Here is a 16,811-nt window from a genome sequence, read left to right on the forward strand (position 1 = left end):
TATATACAGTATCTCACAGAAGTGAGTACACCCCTCACATTTTTGTAAATATTTTATTATATCTTTTCATGTGACAACACTGAAGAAATGACACTTTGCTACAATGTAAAGTAGTGAGTGTACAGCTTGTATAACAGTGTAAATTAGCTGTCCCCTAAAATAACTCAACACACAGCCATTACACCCTTTTCACCTAAGTGAAAATGTCCAAATTGGGCCCAATTAGCCATTTTCTCTCCCCAGTGTCATGTGACTCATTAGTGTTACAAGGTCTCAGGTGTGAATGGGAGCAGGTGTGTTAAATTTGGTGTTATCGCTCTTACTCTCTCATACTGGTCACTGGAAGTTCAACATGGCACCTCATGGCAAAGAACTCTCTGAGGATCTGAAAAAAAGAATTGTTACTCTACATAAAGAATCCCAGAAGGAAGCATCTTCTAAAAATGATGCACAAGAAAGCCCGCAAACAGTTTGCTGAAGACAAGCAGACTAAGGACATGGATTACTGGAACCATGTCCTGTGGTCTGATGAGACCAAGATAAACTTATTTGGTTCAGATGGTGTCAAGCGTGTGTGGCGGCAACCAGGTGAGGAGTACAAAGACAAGTGTGTCTTGTCTACAGTAAAGCATGGTGGTGGGAGTGTCATGGTCTGGGTCTGCATGAGTGCTGCCGGCACTAGGGAGCTACAGTTCATTGAGGGAACCATGAATGCCAACATGTACTGTGACATACTGAAGCAGAGCATGATCCCCTCCCTTCAGAGACTGGGCCGCAGGGCAGTATTCCAACATGATAACGACCCCAAACACACCTCCAAGACTACCATGGCCTTGCTAAAGAAGCTGAGGGTAAAGGTGATGGATTGGCCAACCATGGGCATCCTCAAACGGAAGGTGGAGGAGCGCAAGATCTGTAACATCCACCAGCTACGTGATGTCGTCATGGAGGAGAGGAAGAGGACTCCAGTGGCAACCTGTGAAGCTCTGGTGAACTCCATGCCCAAGAGGGTTAAGGCAGTGCAGAAATAAACAATTGCATAAAATATTAAGATTTGTTTCTAGAAAATATATTTAGATAGAGATAGGAATTTTTTTCACAATTGTAATGCATTTATGTTTAAACAAAATGAAAGTTCCATTGATGTCATTGCAACTGATACACATATCATCTAATGTGTTAATCAGTAAATTAACTAATTATTTGACCAGTTGGAAAAGGGAAACTGCTCATGCTAGTTACTACCGTTTCTGTTCTCTGATCAGTGAGCTGAAGGAGATTCACAGCCGCTCTGAGTCTCTCTCCACTGAGCATGTGCAGCTGCAGTCTCAGGTTCAGCAGCTCTCAGATCAGCTGAAACCGCTGCAGAGGGAGCTAGCTGAGAAGGAGGTTCGGCTGCAGGAGATGGCTGGTCTGAGGAAAGAGAACGAGGACCTGCGGCTCCTCACGGCATGTCAGGAGCAGAGGGTGGCTCATGCCCACAGAGAGAAAGAACAGGACAGAGCCGAGCTGACCAGCCTAGAGAGCGTATTGGACTTACTACATCTGAGAGAGGTGCTCATTAAACCCTCACACACACATCCTACATAAAAGTAATTACATTTGAAAATTTTTATTGCTTTGTGCACATTTAAAGGGATAATTCACCTAAAAATGAAAGTTCTGTCCTCATTTAAAGAGCAGGTCATATGGTATTTTAAAGTGTCCTAATATTGTGTTGGAGTCCCCTACAACAGGTTTAAATGCATCTAAAGTCAGAAAACATTGTAATTTTCTCAGAATATGCATTTAATATTAGAGTCATTTGCCAATGGTTTCTAAACGATTCGTTCCAAGCAAGTTCGAAGCAAACCCCTCCCTTCCATAAGCCTACTTTGCTCTGATTGGTCAGCTGGCCAAGCCTGTTGTGATTGGCACAGAGTGGAGTCCTTGAGCAAGTTAGCGAGCGCTACCATTGACAAAGCACCTTTGTATAAAACAATAATATAGTGCCCCAATCGGTTCTTACAATAATGACATAAAATACAAAAACACTAATGCTAGCGAATCGTGCCCACAGCTAAAGTTTAGCTGCTAAACTGTGAACACTTAAAACAATAATGGTGGATACGTTAGCCGAGGGCTAATGTGACTAACTGGTGAAACAATACAGTTTGTAAACCAAAATATGTCTACTGTAATGTTTGAAGAACGACAGACAAAAGACGCTCTGTGTCTTAATTTTAATCAGATCGCAGAAAAGCTCACAAGGCGCACCAGCCTAACTAACTCGCTCGTCTCTCCCGCATTAACCCTATAACTGCCGGTGCAGCAAAATAAACCGCAATTTCACAATGATTATAAAGTCTGTGCGCTACACTATATACTTTAATATTAAACGAAGTAATTAGAACAACATCAGTCTACATTAATCGACACATTCATAGGAAATAGTGGGTTCACAGCGAATTATCAGAACTAGGGATGCTTCGATCCGCCTTTTTCGCCTCCGATACCGATTCCGATACCTAGGGTTCAGTATTGGCCTCTACAGATACCGATCCGATACCAGTGAAGTTTTTTTCCCTCATTTAAATAAATGTCGAATTTATATATCTTTTTATATGTGTGGAACTGATAATGATTCTTTCACAATCTACTAGATACAGACTACTTCATTATAAAGAAAAATAAAATAAACAAATATGAAAATATAGGCCTATGTATATTTATAATCTATGACAAAAAATGATAAACTAGGTTAGTGGATAATTCGGCAGCAAAAGTTATTCTAGAAAAATCAGTGCACAATAATTTTAGAAATCCAAACATTTAGTGAAAAAACAATATTTTGTGTGAAACAAATAAAAGTGTTGCACTAAATATGGTAAAATGTTACACATTGCTATTTTTATTATTATAAAATCCATTCATTAAAAACATTCATGAATGTATTTATATATACGTTTATACTATAAAATTAAAATACATTTCTTTTAAATGTATTGCATATTTTTTAATAAGGCAACAACATATGTAGTAATTAGAATTAAAACTTGGTAACCATGAACTTAGGACTGGTGCTGGTGCTTTCTTTTGGTCATTCAGTGTTCCTGTAAAAAAACGAACATTAATACTGATACTGATAAGATATTATTATTATTATACGAATTCTACTAATAAGAACAATATAAAAACGCACTAAGGATTAATGAGCTACTGGATTCATGAATATTAATCGGGTTGTGTGCGTTTGCTCGAACTGATTCGCTGAAATCAAAACAGGGAGGATAATAGGTGAGGACCAGCCAATGAGATTGTCGTTTACTCATTAGTTCCGCCTACTACAGGAAAGCCAGTTCTTAAAAGCTGAAGAATTCCAAAGGAACTCTGTTATTTTTACAGGAAAATACAACAAAGTATATCGTTTACATGTAGCGCATCAATTCTGCATGTTATGTAAGACTCGCTCGCTCTCGCTCTTTGTGCGTGTGAGAGAAAGCGACAGCGAATCGTGCGCCTTCACACTAGAAACACATTACGCCAAATACACAAACACAGTTGCGCTGCGCATCCATTCAAATGAACTGAAAAATATCACAGATCGCTTGACGGAGAGTGAAACTGAAGCGCTCCGTCAGAGAGTGTTCTGTGAGTGAAAATATATTTGCGCTAATCATATACTCAGCGTCCAACTCACACTGGCGAGTAAAATCTGAGAATTGATTAGCCATTGGCTAATATTAGACATCATTTAGTCGCATATGCGAGTGATTTACTCGTAATATAGAGGGTTGACAGTCGTGTTAAAAAGTGCAAAGCACAAAGGGAAGAGAAATTGATGCGTAGTGTATTATATCTGTGCAACAGTTATTGAGCCTTTCTTTTAACAGTTTTAAATTTCAGTTACTGTGCACGTTAAAAACTATTTATAGTCTTTTCTACGCCTGTATTTTGTTCTCACAAGACACCCGGTAGCAAGTAACAAAACCACATTAAACTCCGGCAAGAAGATAAAGTCCTTTTTGCAAAATCATAGACATGTATTTACAAATCAAGTATAATGGGAACACACAATGATCTTGGAGAGAGCTTTACCAAGATGACTGCTGTAGCCGAAGGCAACCAGGGTTTAAAGGCTGAACCAATGACTGACAGCCACAGCGGAGAAAATAGTTTGTGTGAACTTTAATGTAAGGACATAAATATTAATATGTAGCTCACATTAAGCTATCGTGTGTCTTCAGAAGTAACACAGAATAATTTGAACAATCGGAGAGAAAAAAAAAATCGGATTTGGATAGGCTCTCTCTGATCGATACCCAATCTGAGAAAAATGGCACTCACCCAATATGAATATCGGATCGGCGCATCCCTAATCAGAACTACTTCAGTAAGACGGTAATATAGTGCTTTACCTGGAAACCTAAAACTGCACTAGGTGTACATCACATATTAGCACAAGATTTTGAGCACTCATAACGTATCAATCGTACTTACAGGTTGTGCTTCGGAGAGCTTGTTAGTCCAAATTAAGAAAATAGAAGAAGCCAATGAAGATAAAAGCCAAGATTAGAGAAGCAGTCCTTGGTAAAATGACATGCACACAACAAAAGGTTTGAATTGTATTTCTGTAGTATCCTTGATCACATCCAACATGATGTAAACACACTAACTAGTGGAAGTGTTTGTGGGCAGGCGGGGATTATGCAAATGTGTTACTAGTGATCGACCGATATAGATGTTTTATAACCGATACCAATTATTTGTATGTTTATATGCCCAATAACCGATATGCAGAATCGATATTTATTTACTGTTATAAAATAAATAAATGACTGAGTGAAGAACATACTTCACTTTGGTTTTTCCTCTTTTCAGTCATCTTTTTTTTTAAAGTGTTGAAAATTAACAGTCTTTCATGTTAAATTTAATCTTCATATTACAACAATAAAAATCATTTTATTTATAAAAAGCATCAACAGCAACAACACTAATATTAATAAGCAAAATAAATGTAGAATGTAGAATGTTTTCAAATGGAGAAAATAAAGGACAGGAGTCATATCAACTTCATTTTAAACTACAGTTTTAGTAGGTTTATAAGCTATTTAACCTCTGCAGTCTCACTAATGAGGACATAAATACATGAACAACATCTCCAGAACTGCTCTGAGAGTCACTTCATCAGCATTTGATCGTTTCATCTGAGTAAAACTATCATCATGTCACACATACACAGAAAAGTAATGGTATTCACGGCAACCGTCAAAATAAAAGTTTGGTTTAACTTGAGGGCATTGGCAGAAATATACAGTGGGGCAAAAAAGTATTGTCAGCCACCAATTGTGCAAGTTCTCCCACTTAAAAAGATGAGAGAGGCCTGTAATTTTCATCATAGGTATACCTCAACTATGAGAGACAAAATGAGAAAAAAAAATCCAGAAAATCACATTGTAGGATTTTTAAAGAATTAATTGGTAAATTCCTCGGTAAAATAAGTATTTGGTCACCTACAAACAAGCAAGATTTCTGGCCCTCACAGACCGTATACCTATGATGAAAATTACAGGCCTCTCTCATCTTTTTAAGTGGGAGAACTTGCACAATTGGTGGCTGACTAAATACTTTTTTTCCCCACGGTATTACTGTTGTTGAGTTGAGACTGCTACTACTACTACTAAAATTATTAAAACCTTATTTTTAAGGAATAAGCATTGAATATTTCTTCAATGTTTTAATTGTAATATTAAATAATTATTATTAAATTAAATAATTTGTTTAATTTTCATTACTTAAAAGATAGATTAAATTAATGTTTTATGCCTTAAAACAAAATGTAAATACACAACACAGAATTTCTGAGCAAAAAAATCATAAGGATATTGTAAGAAGAAATGAAACTTGTTTTATGCTTTCAAATTAGACATGCTAAAACAGAATTTGGTTACAATAAAACATAAAAAACATAAGGTTGGACAAATAAAACATTTTTTGGGAGAAAAAAATGTTTTATTTGTCCCCCCCAAAAGCCGTAAACCTAGGGGAGACACTGATAATGTGTTTGTCCTTCTAGATTATGAAATGCGTGCTAACAGCGCGGTTGATCTATGCAGTTACACATAACTATACTCAAACTGTGATCGCTCACGGAGATAATAAATAATTATTTTCCATAGAGTTGTATTTATTTAGATGTTTATTAGCTAAATAATGGTTATATAGTAAATGTTAATACAGTTTAGGGTGTTTTAAACAAGTGAATCTTGTTAAAAGTTACATGCGGTGGCCGTGCTGGAGCATTTCCTGAGCATCCTGAGTGAACAGCAATATGAAAGCAGCTTCACGAAACTAATGATGAGCAAATATACAACAGAGAGAGAATTCAATTCAGCGCTTTTATTTCCAACATGCGCTCATTCATGGCTGCATATTATTTAATTCAGGCAAAGTTACGTCTTTATTGGGACAGGACTTGACGGATTATTTTACATGACTCCGTGAGTTGGTCTCTATTTCTTAGGCATTTTTCTTATCAGTCATTTATGTAATGCATCTAATTTGTGCATTAATGGCTGTTATGTTAAATAAAGTTTACTAACTACAGCAAATCAAGTACCTGCTGTTGTTGTTGTCTCGTCTCCCCTCAGACACGCTGCAATGGCGATCCTGCACACAATTTTCAAAACACCCACAAGATGGCGGCATTTATCGGTGAATCCGATATTACAAAACCGATATCCGATTATGGTAAAATGCTTAAATATGGGGAAAAATATATAGGTAAATCAATATATCTGTCGATCTCTGTGTTACCCAGTGACGTAACAGGCAAAAGATTAGAAAATATGACGATTCGTTAAGGCGATTCAGAATCGACTCTCTTTTGAGAGACATTTTTATTTATCATGCACTTTTTTGATTAACAACTTTGCAGATTGTTTTCATTTAAGGATAGCTACGTTATAAACTGCAAAAGAGATATTTTTCAAAAACCCATATTACCTGCTCTTTAAGGCCTGTTTACACCAAGAACGATAACTGTAGCGATAGCTATATTAGCGTCTACACCAACAGATGACAGTGTTCTATCTCACTATGCTTGGTCACTTTAAAGCAGAATGGATTCTGAATGGCTGTCAATGTTTTTATCATTCATCGGCTGAAAAAAATCTTTCTGAAAGTGATTCCACCAACAGTCTTCTGTGTTTTTATGGTTGTAGTTGTGGTGTGGACTCTCTTCTGCTCTTTTCTGCTTTGTCAAAACTATATTGTTATAGTTATTCTTTGTGTGAATGGGTCTTTACTTATCCTCATGTAGTCCCAAACTTGTATATCTGTTTTATTCTGTGAATCAAAAAAGAAGATATTGGAATTTTTTTTCAGTCTTTGAAAGTTATGGGGTCTAAAACATAATTTGACTTCACTGATTTTAGTTTTATGGGCAAAAACAGTTCTCTTCATGACTGTGTGGAATGACTTGTGTTTCAGAATCAGGAGGGTGCACTGTGTGTGAACCCTTGTTTGCTGCCCGACTTGTCGTACACAAGCACCACTGAATCTCTCAAAAACAAACCTGGTGAGCATATAACTCTCAGCACAAGATACTGCTGCCTTCCTGAGACTGTCCACTTTCATTTATTCATGCAGTTTTTTTGTATTTTGTATTGTTTTACTGGACAAACTGTTACTTTAATCTCTCCCCCTGTTCATATAGGTGAACGTTATCAGAAACTGTTGGCGGTGCTTCAGATGGTTGAGAGGGAGAAGACCCGGCATGCCAGTGCCGCACAGGGCCTACAAGAGAGACTGACTAGAGCCCAGGAGGAGATCTCCTCTCTGCAGAACTCCATCATAGAGAGATCGTCTCACTACCAGCAGCTCCACAACCAGCTACTGGACAAGGCTACACAGGCCACCTCCTTGGAGAAAGAGGTTAGTGACCCTTCAAATCAGTGTTTCCTGTACCAGAAAAGTGTCACAGTAGTTTAGTTGGTACCATGAACATTTTTGTTTTTAATTGTCTTTTTGTGTTTAATGTGAACTTGAAGCAGGGAAAAAATAATCACAAATGCTTGAAGTTTGTTTGTATGTTTATGCACTGCTTTTGGAAACATTTCACATGTGACAATGATTCTTGCTTGATAATATAGTTTTATAACATATAAAAAAATGATGTAATGTAATCTGTTTTTATAACATTTGACTGCAAGTAGTATTATAGAAGTAAAATTTCACTACCAGTGCAGAGAGTATTTCATTATTAATTAAATATTAACTAATTAAACATAAGGAATGGCATGTACTACTGTTCAAAAGTTTGGGAAGAGTACATTTAAAGTCACCATGAAATCAAAATGCGAACACAACTTGGTTTTATGCCAAATTCAGTAAGGATGCATGAAATTGATTAAATTTGTATTATATTACATAGTAATCTTATGAATTATTGAAACATTTTAGAAAACAAAGCAACATTACAAAGGAAAAGAGACTTTACAAATTACTGAAATTGTAAGAATAATATTATTAGTACTTATTATATACATATATAAATGTGTGTGTGCACACACACACATACACACAGATAGATAGATATACAGTGGGGGAAAAAAGTATTTAGTCAGCCACCAATTGGGCAAGTTCTCCCACTTAAAAAGATGAGAGAGGCCTGTAATTTTCATCATAGGTATACCTCAACTATGAGAGACAAAATGAGAAAAAAAAATCCAGAAAATCGCATTGTAGATAGATGTATAATATACTGCTCGAAAAACATAAGGGAACACTTGTATCTCTTGAGAATAGAATGTGACGGTAGTCAGTGGAAGCCAAATCAACAGATTGAGGGCTAGATTCAATATCACAGAAAATCAAAGTAAAAAAATTTAATTACAGGCTGATCGAACTTGAATTCCATCACAGCGTTTCATAATGTAAGTCAGTAGTGTTCATGGCCCCCACGTGACTGTATGCACTTCGTACGTCTGGGCATGCTCCTGATGAGATGGCGGATTGTGTTCTGGGGGGTCTCCTGCCAGACCTGGCTCAGGGCAGCAGTGAGCTTCAGGGATATCAATCTGTCCAGTTAGGAAGCATAAGTGAGTGTGATTAGGGCTGCACGATAAATCGCATGCCATATGTAATGCGCATCTTGTCAGTAAAGCCGGTTCTGTAATCAGCGGTAAATATCCATTACGTGCGTGCTTTCACATGGAGCAACATTTACTACACAGAGCCGTTGTTCACTTACAGGCTGCACAAAACCGTGGTGTGAATCAGTTTCTCCTGCTTTGGTGCAAATGAAAGTGACAACAAGAGTGTTAGAGAGGCAACAGCAGGACAACCCCTTAAAAAGAATAGTTTTGCAGGTGGTGGCCACAGACAATTACTCTCTCCTTATCCTTCCTGGCTTTTTTTTTTTTAACTGTTGAGGACAAATAAGGGACTCATAAACAACTATCACAAAAAAGAAAAAAAAAAGAAACCGCTGTGGATAATCCAAATAACAACATAGTATTAAGAATCAAGCTTATGTAAACCTTTGAACGGAGTCATTTATAAATGTAACTATAATTTTCTCTTGTAAACATCTTATGTGAAATATCTTATTCAGGTCAGTACTAAATAAAAAATAACATGCATTTTGTATGATCCCTCTTAACATTTTGCATATACTGCAAAGTATGTGTAAAATTTTGATCATAACTGTATATATCCAAAAGGTTAGTTTGTAGAGTTAGTTTGGTTGTCCCAAGTGACACCTATCACTCTTAAGTGGGTCACTAGTTGGATCAATCCAAGTCTGTATTTGAACCAGTGAACTCTTATGAACTACCTTCATCCTGGCCAAATTCGCCCATTGGCCTCTGTCCATCATGGCCTCCTAACCATCCCCATATCTACTGATTGGCTTCATCTCTCTGTCTCCTCTCCACCAATAAGCTGGTGTGTGGTGGGCGTTCTGGCGCAATATTGTTGCCGTCGCATCATCCAGGTGGATGCTGCACACTGGTGGTGGTTGAGGAGATTCCCCCCTCTATGTAAAGCGCTTTGAGTGCCCAGAAAAGCACTATATAAATGTAAGGAATTATTATTATTATTATTATTATTATTATAATTATCTGTGCAAATGGATGAGGAGAGGCCCTTGTCCAAAACTCCCATATTCCGAAATTAACTATAATTTAACTATAACCATATTCAGAAATTATGCCTTATGCGAAAAAATGTTAGAAAGGAGACCTTGATCCCTCCAATAGGCATATATGCACCATCCAGAATAGAGGAGGGGAACGAAGGATTAACATCTATGGTGGAAGACAGGGATAATTTGGAAGCCATAATTGTCTATTGTTCTAATGAATCCAGTGTAGTGTAGAGTATTCACAGCCCAATAATACAATAGAAAATTAGGGAGAGCCAAACCATCCATATTCTTTGCATTTGTTTTTTTAGGTCCCTGAAGTCTTACCATTCCATACTAATTGAGAATTAGAATTATCCAATGTGGAGAAAAGGGACTTTGGAATAAAAACAGGGATACACTAAAAAGGATATAAGAAAAACTTTATTTCTATTTTTAACTTTTATTTTTTTATTGTAATAATAGTTCACAGTATTATTGCTTTTACTGTAACTTTGATTAAATAGACGCAGCCTTTGTGAACATGAGACGTTTAAAAAAATCTTACCAACCCCTAAATTTAAACAATAGTTTACCTTTCAAGTATTCCCCTCCAATTACCTATTGTTTTGAATTTTCTAGAAGTGTATTAATCTAACTGAGCAATGTTCTGTTCATTAGCTAAAAAAGAAGAGTTTGCGTGTGACTGTCCTGGAGAAACAGGTGCAGGAGAAGAGTGCTGCTTATTCACAGGCTGTAATGAAGACCAGCCAGCTTGAACAAGACCTTCTGGTAACATATACATACAAAGCAATTAATGATTTCAAGATAAAACTGCAAATCTATACTCCGTTTCTGTGTTAAATTAGGAAAAGGCTAGCAGTATTCAGCACTACCAGTCAGTCTTGAACAAGAAACAGAGGGAGTATCAGCAGACTATAGAGAAAGTCAAAACGACACAGTCACACAAATGCAAAGAACTGGAGGATAGAATTGAGGTGGTATGTATGCATTTGTGCAATAGTAATTTTATTGCACTTGTAAAAAAAAGTTAAAACAGTGTGTGTGTGTTTCAGCTACGGTTGTCTCTGGCTCAGAAACAGACTGAACTTGAGGAACTAGAACAAAATGTGACTGATCTTCACACAGAGAAGCAGCAGTCACAGCAGAGAGCTGCTCTTCTACAGGCCGTTGTAGATAAGCTCACTGAGGTCAGATCTCGCTTTTTATGCATACTCATTCCATGAATACAGTGGGCTTCCAAAGTCTGAGACTACATAAAAAATCTGAATCTGAATTGATCCAAATGCATTGATATGCTGTTCTACCTGCCTTATTTGCCTACCTATGCTCAGCCAATAGCGAGAGTTTGAGGCGTGGCTGCTGTACTAGCAGGCTAAACCAGATGGTGTTAAGCCAGTATGGAAAAATAAAAAGATTCCTTTACAGAACAGATGTAAAATTGGAACATTTTCCAAAATAAACAGAGATAGACAATATTTTAATGAGGGGATTTGCAAGCTTGCAAATCTCCGGAGTCCGGACTGAACAAAAAAACTCCAGTGTTTTGAGCGGTGCCTGGATTCTGACTAACTGAAACACTTCTGATTGGCCATTGTGTTCCACAAATCAACAGATATATCTGTGATTGGCTAAAATGTTCAATGCTGCAAAAACACGTAATTACAAACCTTTGATGCTCTCCAGGGTGTAAACACAAATACACATTGGAGTCTGTGAGGTGGCTGCAGAGTACTTTCGTTTTGTTGTTTGTGTTTGTTTCGTTTTAAAAGTTAAATTTTTCATTCTCAACCCAGAGTTTGAAAACCACTGGCCCACCCTACCTTTAAAGTAAGAGGAAATGTGACTATTGCTTGGTCAGTAATCAAATGAAATGTGTGATATTGATCATGTGAATGTCTGTAGACATTCAGATGTTCTTGCTTCCATTCAAGCACAAGATGCTGTTTGCAGGGTTTACACTTTACATTAATTTCTAATGAAAGAAAAAAATGTAATAAATTATTCAATACAAAATGTTTTACTTTACTCAGACTTTTGGACTGCACTGCAACACGTTAACTGTGAATGATGTGAGTTTGTGTAAATCTCTCACGGAGTATGTCTTCGTTCCTTGGACAGGATTTTGAGGCAAAATCTAAAAGCAGTGAAGAGGCACTTAGAAATGTTGAAGAACAAGCTGCTGACTCTGCTTCGGTGGTGAGACTGACTAACTGTTTTTTACTTTATTTGTCTACTCAGCACTGTGAACAGAACAGGAGAGTATGGCATTGCATTTCTTCTAAAGCAATGGTTATCACCCTTTTGGTCTCACCCATTGTCACACCCCCATTGTCCAACATGATATTCAAAGATATTTCCTTATTTCTGCTGTAATTATTACAAAGCTACATTTTTATTAACAGAACTGGGCAGTGTTGATATTTAAAATTACCTAACCATGATTCATAGTTATTGAGATAAAAAAAGTCTGTTTACATCTTGATTATATCCACCTTTTTCCTGATTAACCGATGTGCCGCCATGATGGATTCTAACTTCCATTTGGGTGCTTTCGTGTTCCCGGTCGCCATAGAAATCCATGTTAAAACAGGGTAGAAAAGATTGACTTAATTAAATTGAAACTGTGTTAAAATAATGTGTGCTCTTATCAGTTTGTGGACAAAAGCCCACAAACTATATGTGCCCTCTTCTGTTTTCAATCTTGCTTACATTGGGCTACTTCATGTCATCTATCCACTCATTAAACCATGACAGGTGAGTTACTACAAAAAGACGGTGACTCTGTGAAGTGTTTAAAACTATGGCGCCATGTGCTTTTTAAAACCATTTTCATAGGTTTAACATTATATCAGCTCAGAAAATATGTTAATTTGACTAGAAACACCACATAAAAACGTAAAGCAGTTTCAGTCAGGTGAAACTTCCGCAAAGGTGGATATATGTCAACATTTGCTAACACATTATTAAAAGTTGTATCTGTTAATATTATTTAAAGGGGTCATATGATGCGATAGGGCTGGACAATAATTCAATATCAATATGTATCGCGATATATTTTTTTTCAATAACGGTGATATGATTTTTAAACACATTTCCGATATTTCGATATACATTACCAGTTTCCCATACATTGATTTACTTGTGGCGTTTGACTTCGTTGAATAAACATGAGCACTGCACGGCGCGGGTGTTTTATATGAATGTATCTCTGAAGGGAACCGACTGTCTTCAGAATAGTTTCGATTGCATTTTTTATCTGATAAAGTAGCGTTCATGAGCGGAGCTGCTTTGTTTACAGCCATTACTGGAGAAACCGTTAGTTCCACCGCTCTCACAGCGCCTCCTGCTGGCAGACAATCAGTTTGCATTTTCAATAATAAACCCATTTCCAGCAACATGCTTTTGTTGTTGCTCTATTTTTTTATGTGCACGCAAAGAAAGAAGGCGTGGTTTCAGTAACCGCAGTTAGTGTTGGTGCAGCCTTGTCAGGGAGATGCTGTGTGTTTCTAGGTGAAAGCAAAAGCGCGTGTGTGACAGAGTGAGAGAGAGACAGGGTCACATTAGAGTCAGCTGTCTTAACCGTGGCTTGTGTACTGCACACATACCAGCTTCATCACTGTGTCTGTCACGTGACTCTGTTCCCCTTTCGGGCTCTGTCTTTACATTTATTTTGAAAGATGAAGCTCGCGATTATGGTAAGGGGCGTTACATTTCCGACGAGTGCTTGCGGTGTTCGGCCAATCACAATGCACTGGGTCAGCTGGCCAATCAGAGCAGACTGCGCTTGTCGGAAGGAGGGACTTTGTAGAAAACGTAAGTGTTTGAGAGAGGCGGGGCATAGAGGACCTACAATAATGTACAGTATTTGAAAAATTGTGTTTTTTGAACATTAAATCATGTCAACATATTCTGTTACACCAAATACACAAAATAATGATCTTTAAAAAGCATCATATGACCCCTTTAATGGTACCAAATAAACATGAATTAACAATGAACAGTTGTATTTTTATTAATTAACTAATTTTAAATAAATACTGTAGCAAATGTATTTCTCATTGTTAACATATTCATTAAGGAATGTTAACTGATGGGACATTATTGTGGAGTAGTGTTGCTCAATCCTGTTTCTAGTGTCAAGTAATCATTCAGTCCTCAAAGCAGAAAGTAGTGTTGCCAGTAAGTGCATACACTGATTATTATATAGAACAAAAACTCATGAGATTTATTGCTTTATTGCACCATACTTTAGGACATGTTTGTAATTTCTGTTTTGTTTCTTTCTAGGTTAGGAACCTGCAGACCAAACTGTCCTCCTGTAAAGAGGAGCTGAGTCATTACCTCCAGCAGATGGAGGAGGTAAAGAAACATCATGATAGACAACTGGAGCTGAAGAACAGTGAGGTTGGTCACTAGGGCTAGGCACTTCCTCTTCCTGGGCAACATTATTTGAATGACAGTTAGTAGCTCCTGTTGGCTAATGTATCACTCAGTGTAGCATGTTTATCAGCTGTCACAGCTACAGGAAGAGCTGAAGAGGAAATGTGTGGCTTATCAGAGCTCCAGTGAGGAGAACCTGCAGCTGCAGCATTCTATCCAGAACCAGCACACCATGTTGCAGGAGAGCACGTTACGCATCGCACAGCTGGAGGAGAGCCAGAGTCAGCTGCAGAGCCAGGTACACACACCAGGATTCCCATGGCTCTTGAAAACCAGGAAATATCAGTGAATTTAAAAATAATGTTTTTCAGGCCTAAGAAAGTTGTGGAAAATGATTAATGGTGGTCATGAACTGCCTTTTTAAAAATTATTTTGTACTTTGAGGTCCCTTTATAATGTTATCAAGATTTTTACATCAGAAAAAAACAATAATTTAGAAGTAATAAGTTATTTTCATGGTCATGCTTTTAACCCCCCTTTTCAGAACACTCTGTTTGAATAGGTGTGGCGAATTGTAGACTCGGAAGTAAATACCCACTGCCATGATTGGCTAACAGTTGTGTAAGTTTGACAGTACGTCTTTCATAGATGGATGCTGCTGTCATTTAGGTCAAAAACACGTAAATCCTCAGTTCATATCAAATTATCTGTAATAACAGACAAAGCAATAGTGACCACAGTTACACACACTTGTGTGGTGCGACATTACTGTAGAATCCAATATAGTCAGCACATCATCGTCTTTTAGTTTCAATCTTTCTGAAAGTCCCGTGTTGAATTGTGCTTTGTTTGTAAACGAATCCATGGTAAAATGAAGTGAACCACTTACTGAGTTCTTACTAGTGGTCGACCGATATATCGGCCGATATTTGGCATTTTTCAAATATCAATATCGGCATCGGCCGATAAGTTTTTCTGTTTGGCTGATGTGTTCGAGGCGGGACTTTTATTTTGCCGGCGCTGAGAACGGCAGCCGCAGCGCACACTGCTCACATTCTCCCTCTTGTTCGCTGTCGTCGTTCAGTTCTGTCTAATATGGATATAAGTCTATCTAATAATCAGATAGAACTGTTAAACAAAATAATTAAAATGTATACAAAAAAGTATTATAACGATTGCTATAATATTATTAGTAATAGAAAGGCAAACATTATAATTCTTTCTCATTTGCCGTCAGCATTCAGCAAACATGCATTTATATCATTTAAACAAATCTTTGAATGACTAATGAACATTTAATTTCACAAACCTTGCAGACTTAGTCGAATCTAGTTGAGATCTTGTGAAGTGTGCATTTGTATCCTGCATGATCGCATGTTCTCTGGGTGACGGTCGATCCGTGCAAATTGAATGCTGACAGGAGAAGAGTTCAGCTTCACTGGAGACGCGCGATCGACAAACTTTAAACTAGTGATTTCAAATTATGCTGCGCTTTATGCAGTTGCCCACTGTCATTTTCATTGCGTGCTGTATGTAAAATGAGTGTTACTTTGGCTTTATTTGAAAAAAAAAAAAAAAAGATTCACACAAACTTCCCAGAATACTGAGTGCCCTGTTGGTTACCGTGTTTATTTCCTTTTTAATTAGATTTTTATTAAATATTTATTTATTTGTGCTTTGTTTGTAAACGAATTTAAAGTATAAATGTTTATTTTACACAATTATTTTTAATCCATTTTAAAATGATTTCAAATTTCTTAAATATAAATCAAATTTATATCGGCCATCAGCCACCCTGCTTTCCAAGATATCGGCATCGGCTGTCAACAAACCCATATCGGTCGACCACTAGTTCTTACTGACGCATTCTGGAACTTCATTAAAAATAAAGCGTTAGCTAGACTACTCATCAGTGTTGTTTATAATGCTGAGGCTGTTGTAAGAAAAAGTGAAGACGTCGAAGATCTTGATGAAGAATAACTTTTATTACAGAATAGTAGTGACAAAGTACATGTAGTACCTTGGGTTCAACGGAGTCAGACTGAACTGAGCCTCCTATGCTTAAACATTTTATACTCTATTACGTTCATCTTCCCGCTAGACATGTAAATTAAGTTTAGTCTTAAATGTAAATTGTGGATAACAATGAAAGTGATAGCCTTCCGTTCCCACATCTTTGGAAGTCTTTCAGGTGGAAACAACCAAATGTTAAGGTGATAGGATTATCTAGAATCCCTAGCAATTATATTCACGTACCCTTTTGGTCAGCAGATGGTTCTTGATGGCCTACTGCCGCTCCCAC

General features: G+C 37.2%; 1 protein-coding gene across 3 annotated transcripts in view; it reads left to right on the plus strand.

Moving 5' to 3' along the window:
* ccdc18 (coiled-coil domain containing 18) overlaps positions 1-16,811 on the plus strand; it is a 44,219-nt gene that overhangs the window by 4,485 nt on the left and 22,923 nt on the right. For 2 of the 3 annotated variants that reach the window (XM_016277144.1, XM_016277142.1), the window contains exons 9-17: positions 1,266-1,554; positions 7,471-7,558; positions 7,697-7,914; positions 10,787-10,897; positions 10,975-11,106; positions 11,182-11,316; positions 12,248-12,325; positions 14,417-14,533; positions 14,628-14,807. In XM_016277144.1, the coding sequence (XP_016132630.1) occupies positions 1,266-1,554; positions 7,471-7,558; positions 7,697-7,914; positions 10,787-10,897; positions 10,975-11,106; positions 11,182-11,316; positions 12,248-12,325; positions 14,417-14,533; positions 14,628-14,807 (1,348 nt within the window). The remainder of the gene's footprint in view (positions 1-1,265; positions 1,555-7,470; positions 7,559-7,696; positions 7,915-10,786; positions 10,898-10,974; positions 11,107-11,181; positions 11,317-12,247; positions 12,326-14,416; positions 14,534-14,627; positions 14,808-16,811) is intronic. The other variant, XM_016277145.1, reaches the window with a different exon arrangement.

This window comes from Sinocyclocheilus grahami, unplaced genomic scaffold (assembly GCF_001515645.1).
Source record: "Sinocyclocheilus grahami isolate Dianchi unplaced genomic scaffold, SAMN03320097.WGS_v1.1 scaffold109.1, whole genome shotgun sequence".
Classification (NCBI taxonomy): Eukaryota; Metazoa; Chordata; class Actinopteri; order Cypriniformes; family Cyprinidae; genus Sinocyclocheilus; species Sinocyclocheilus grahami.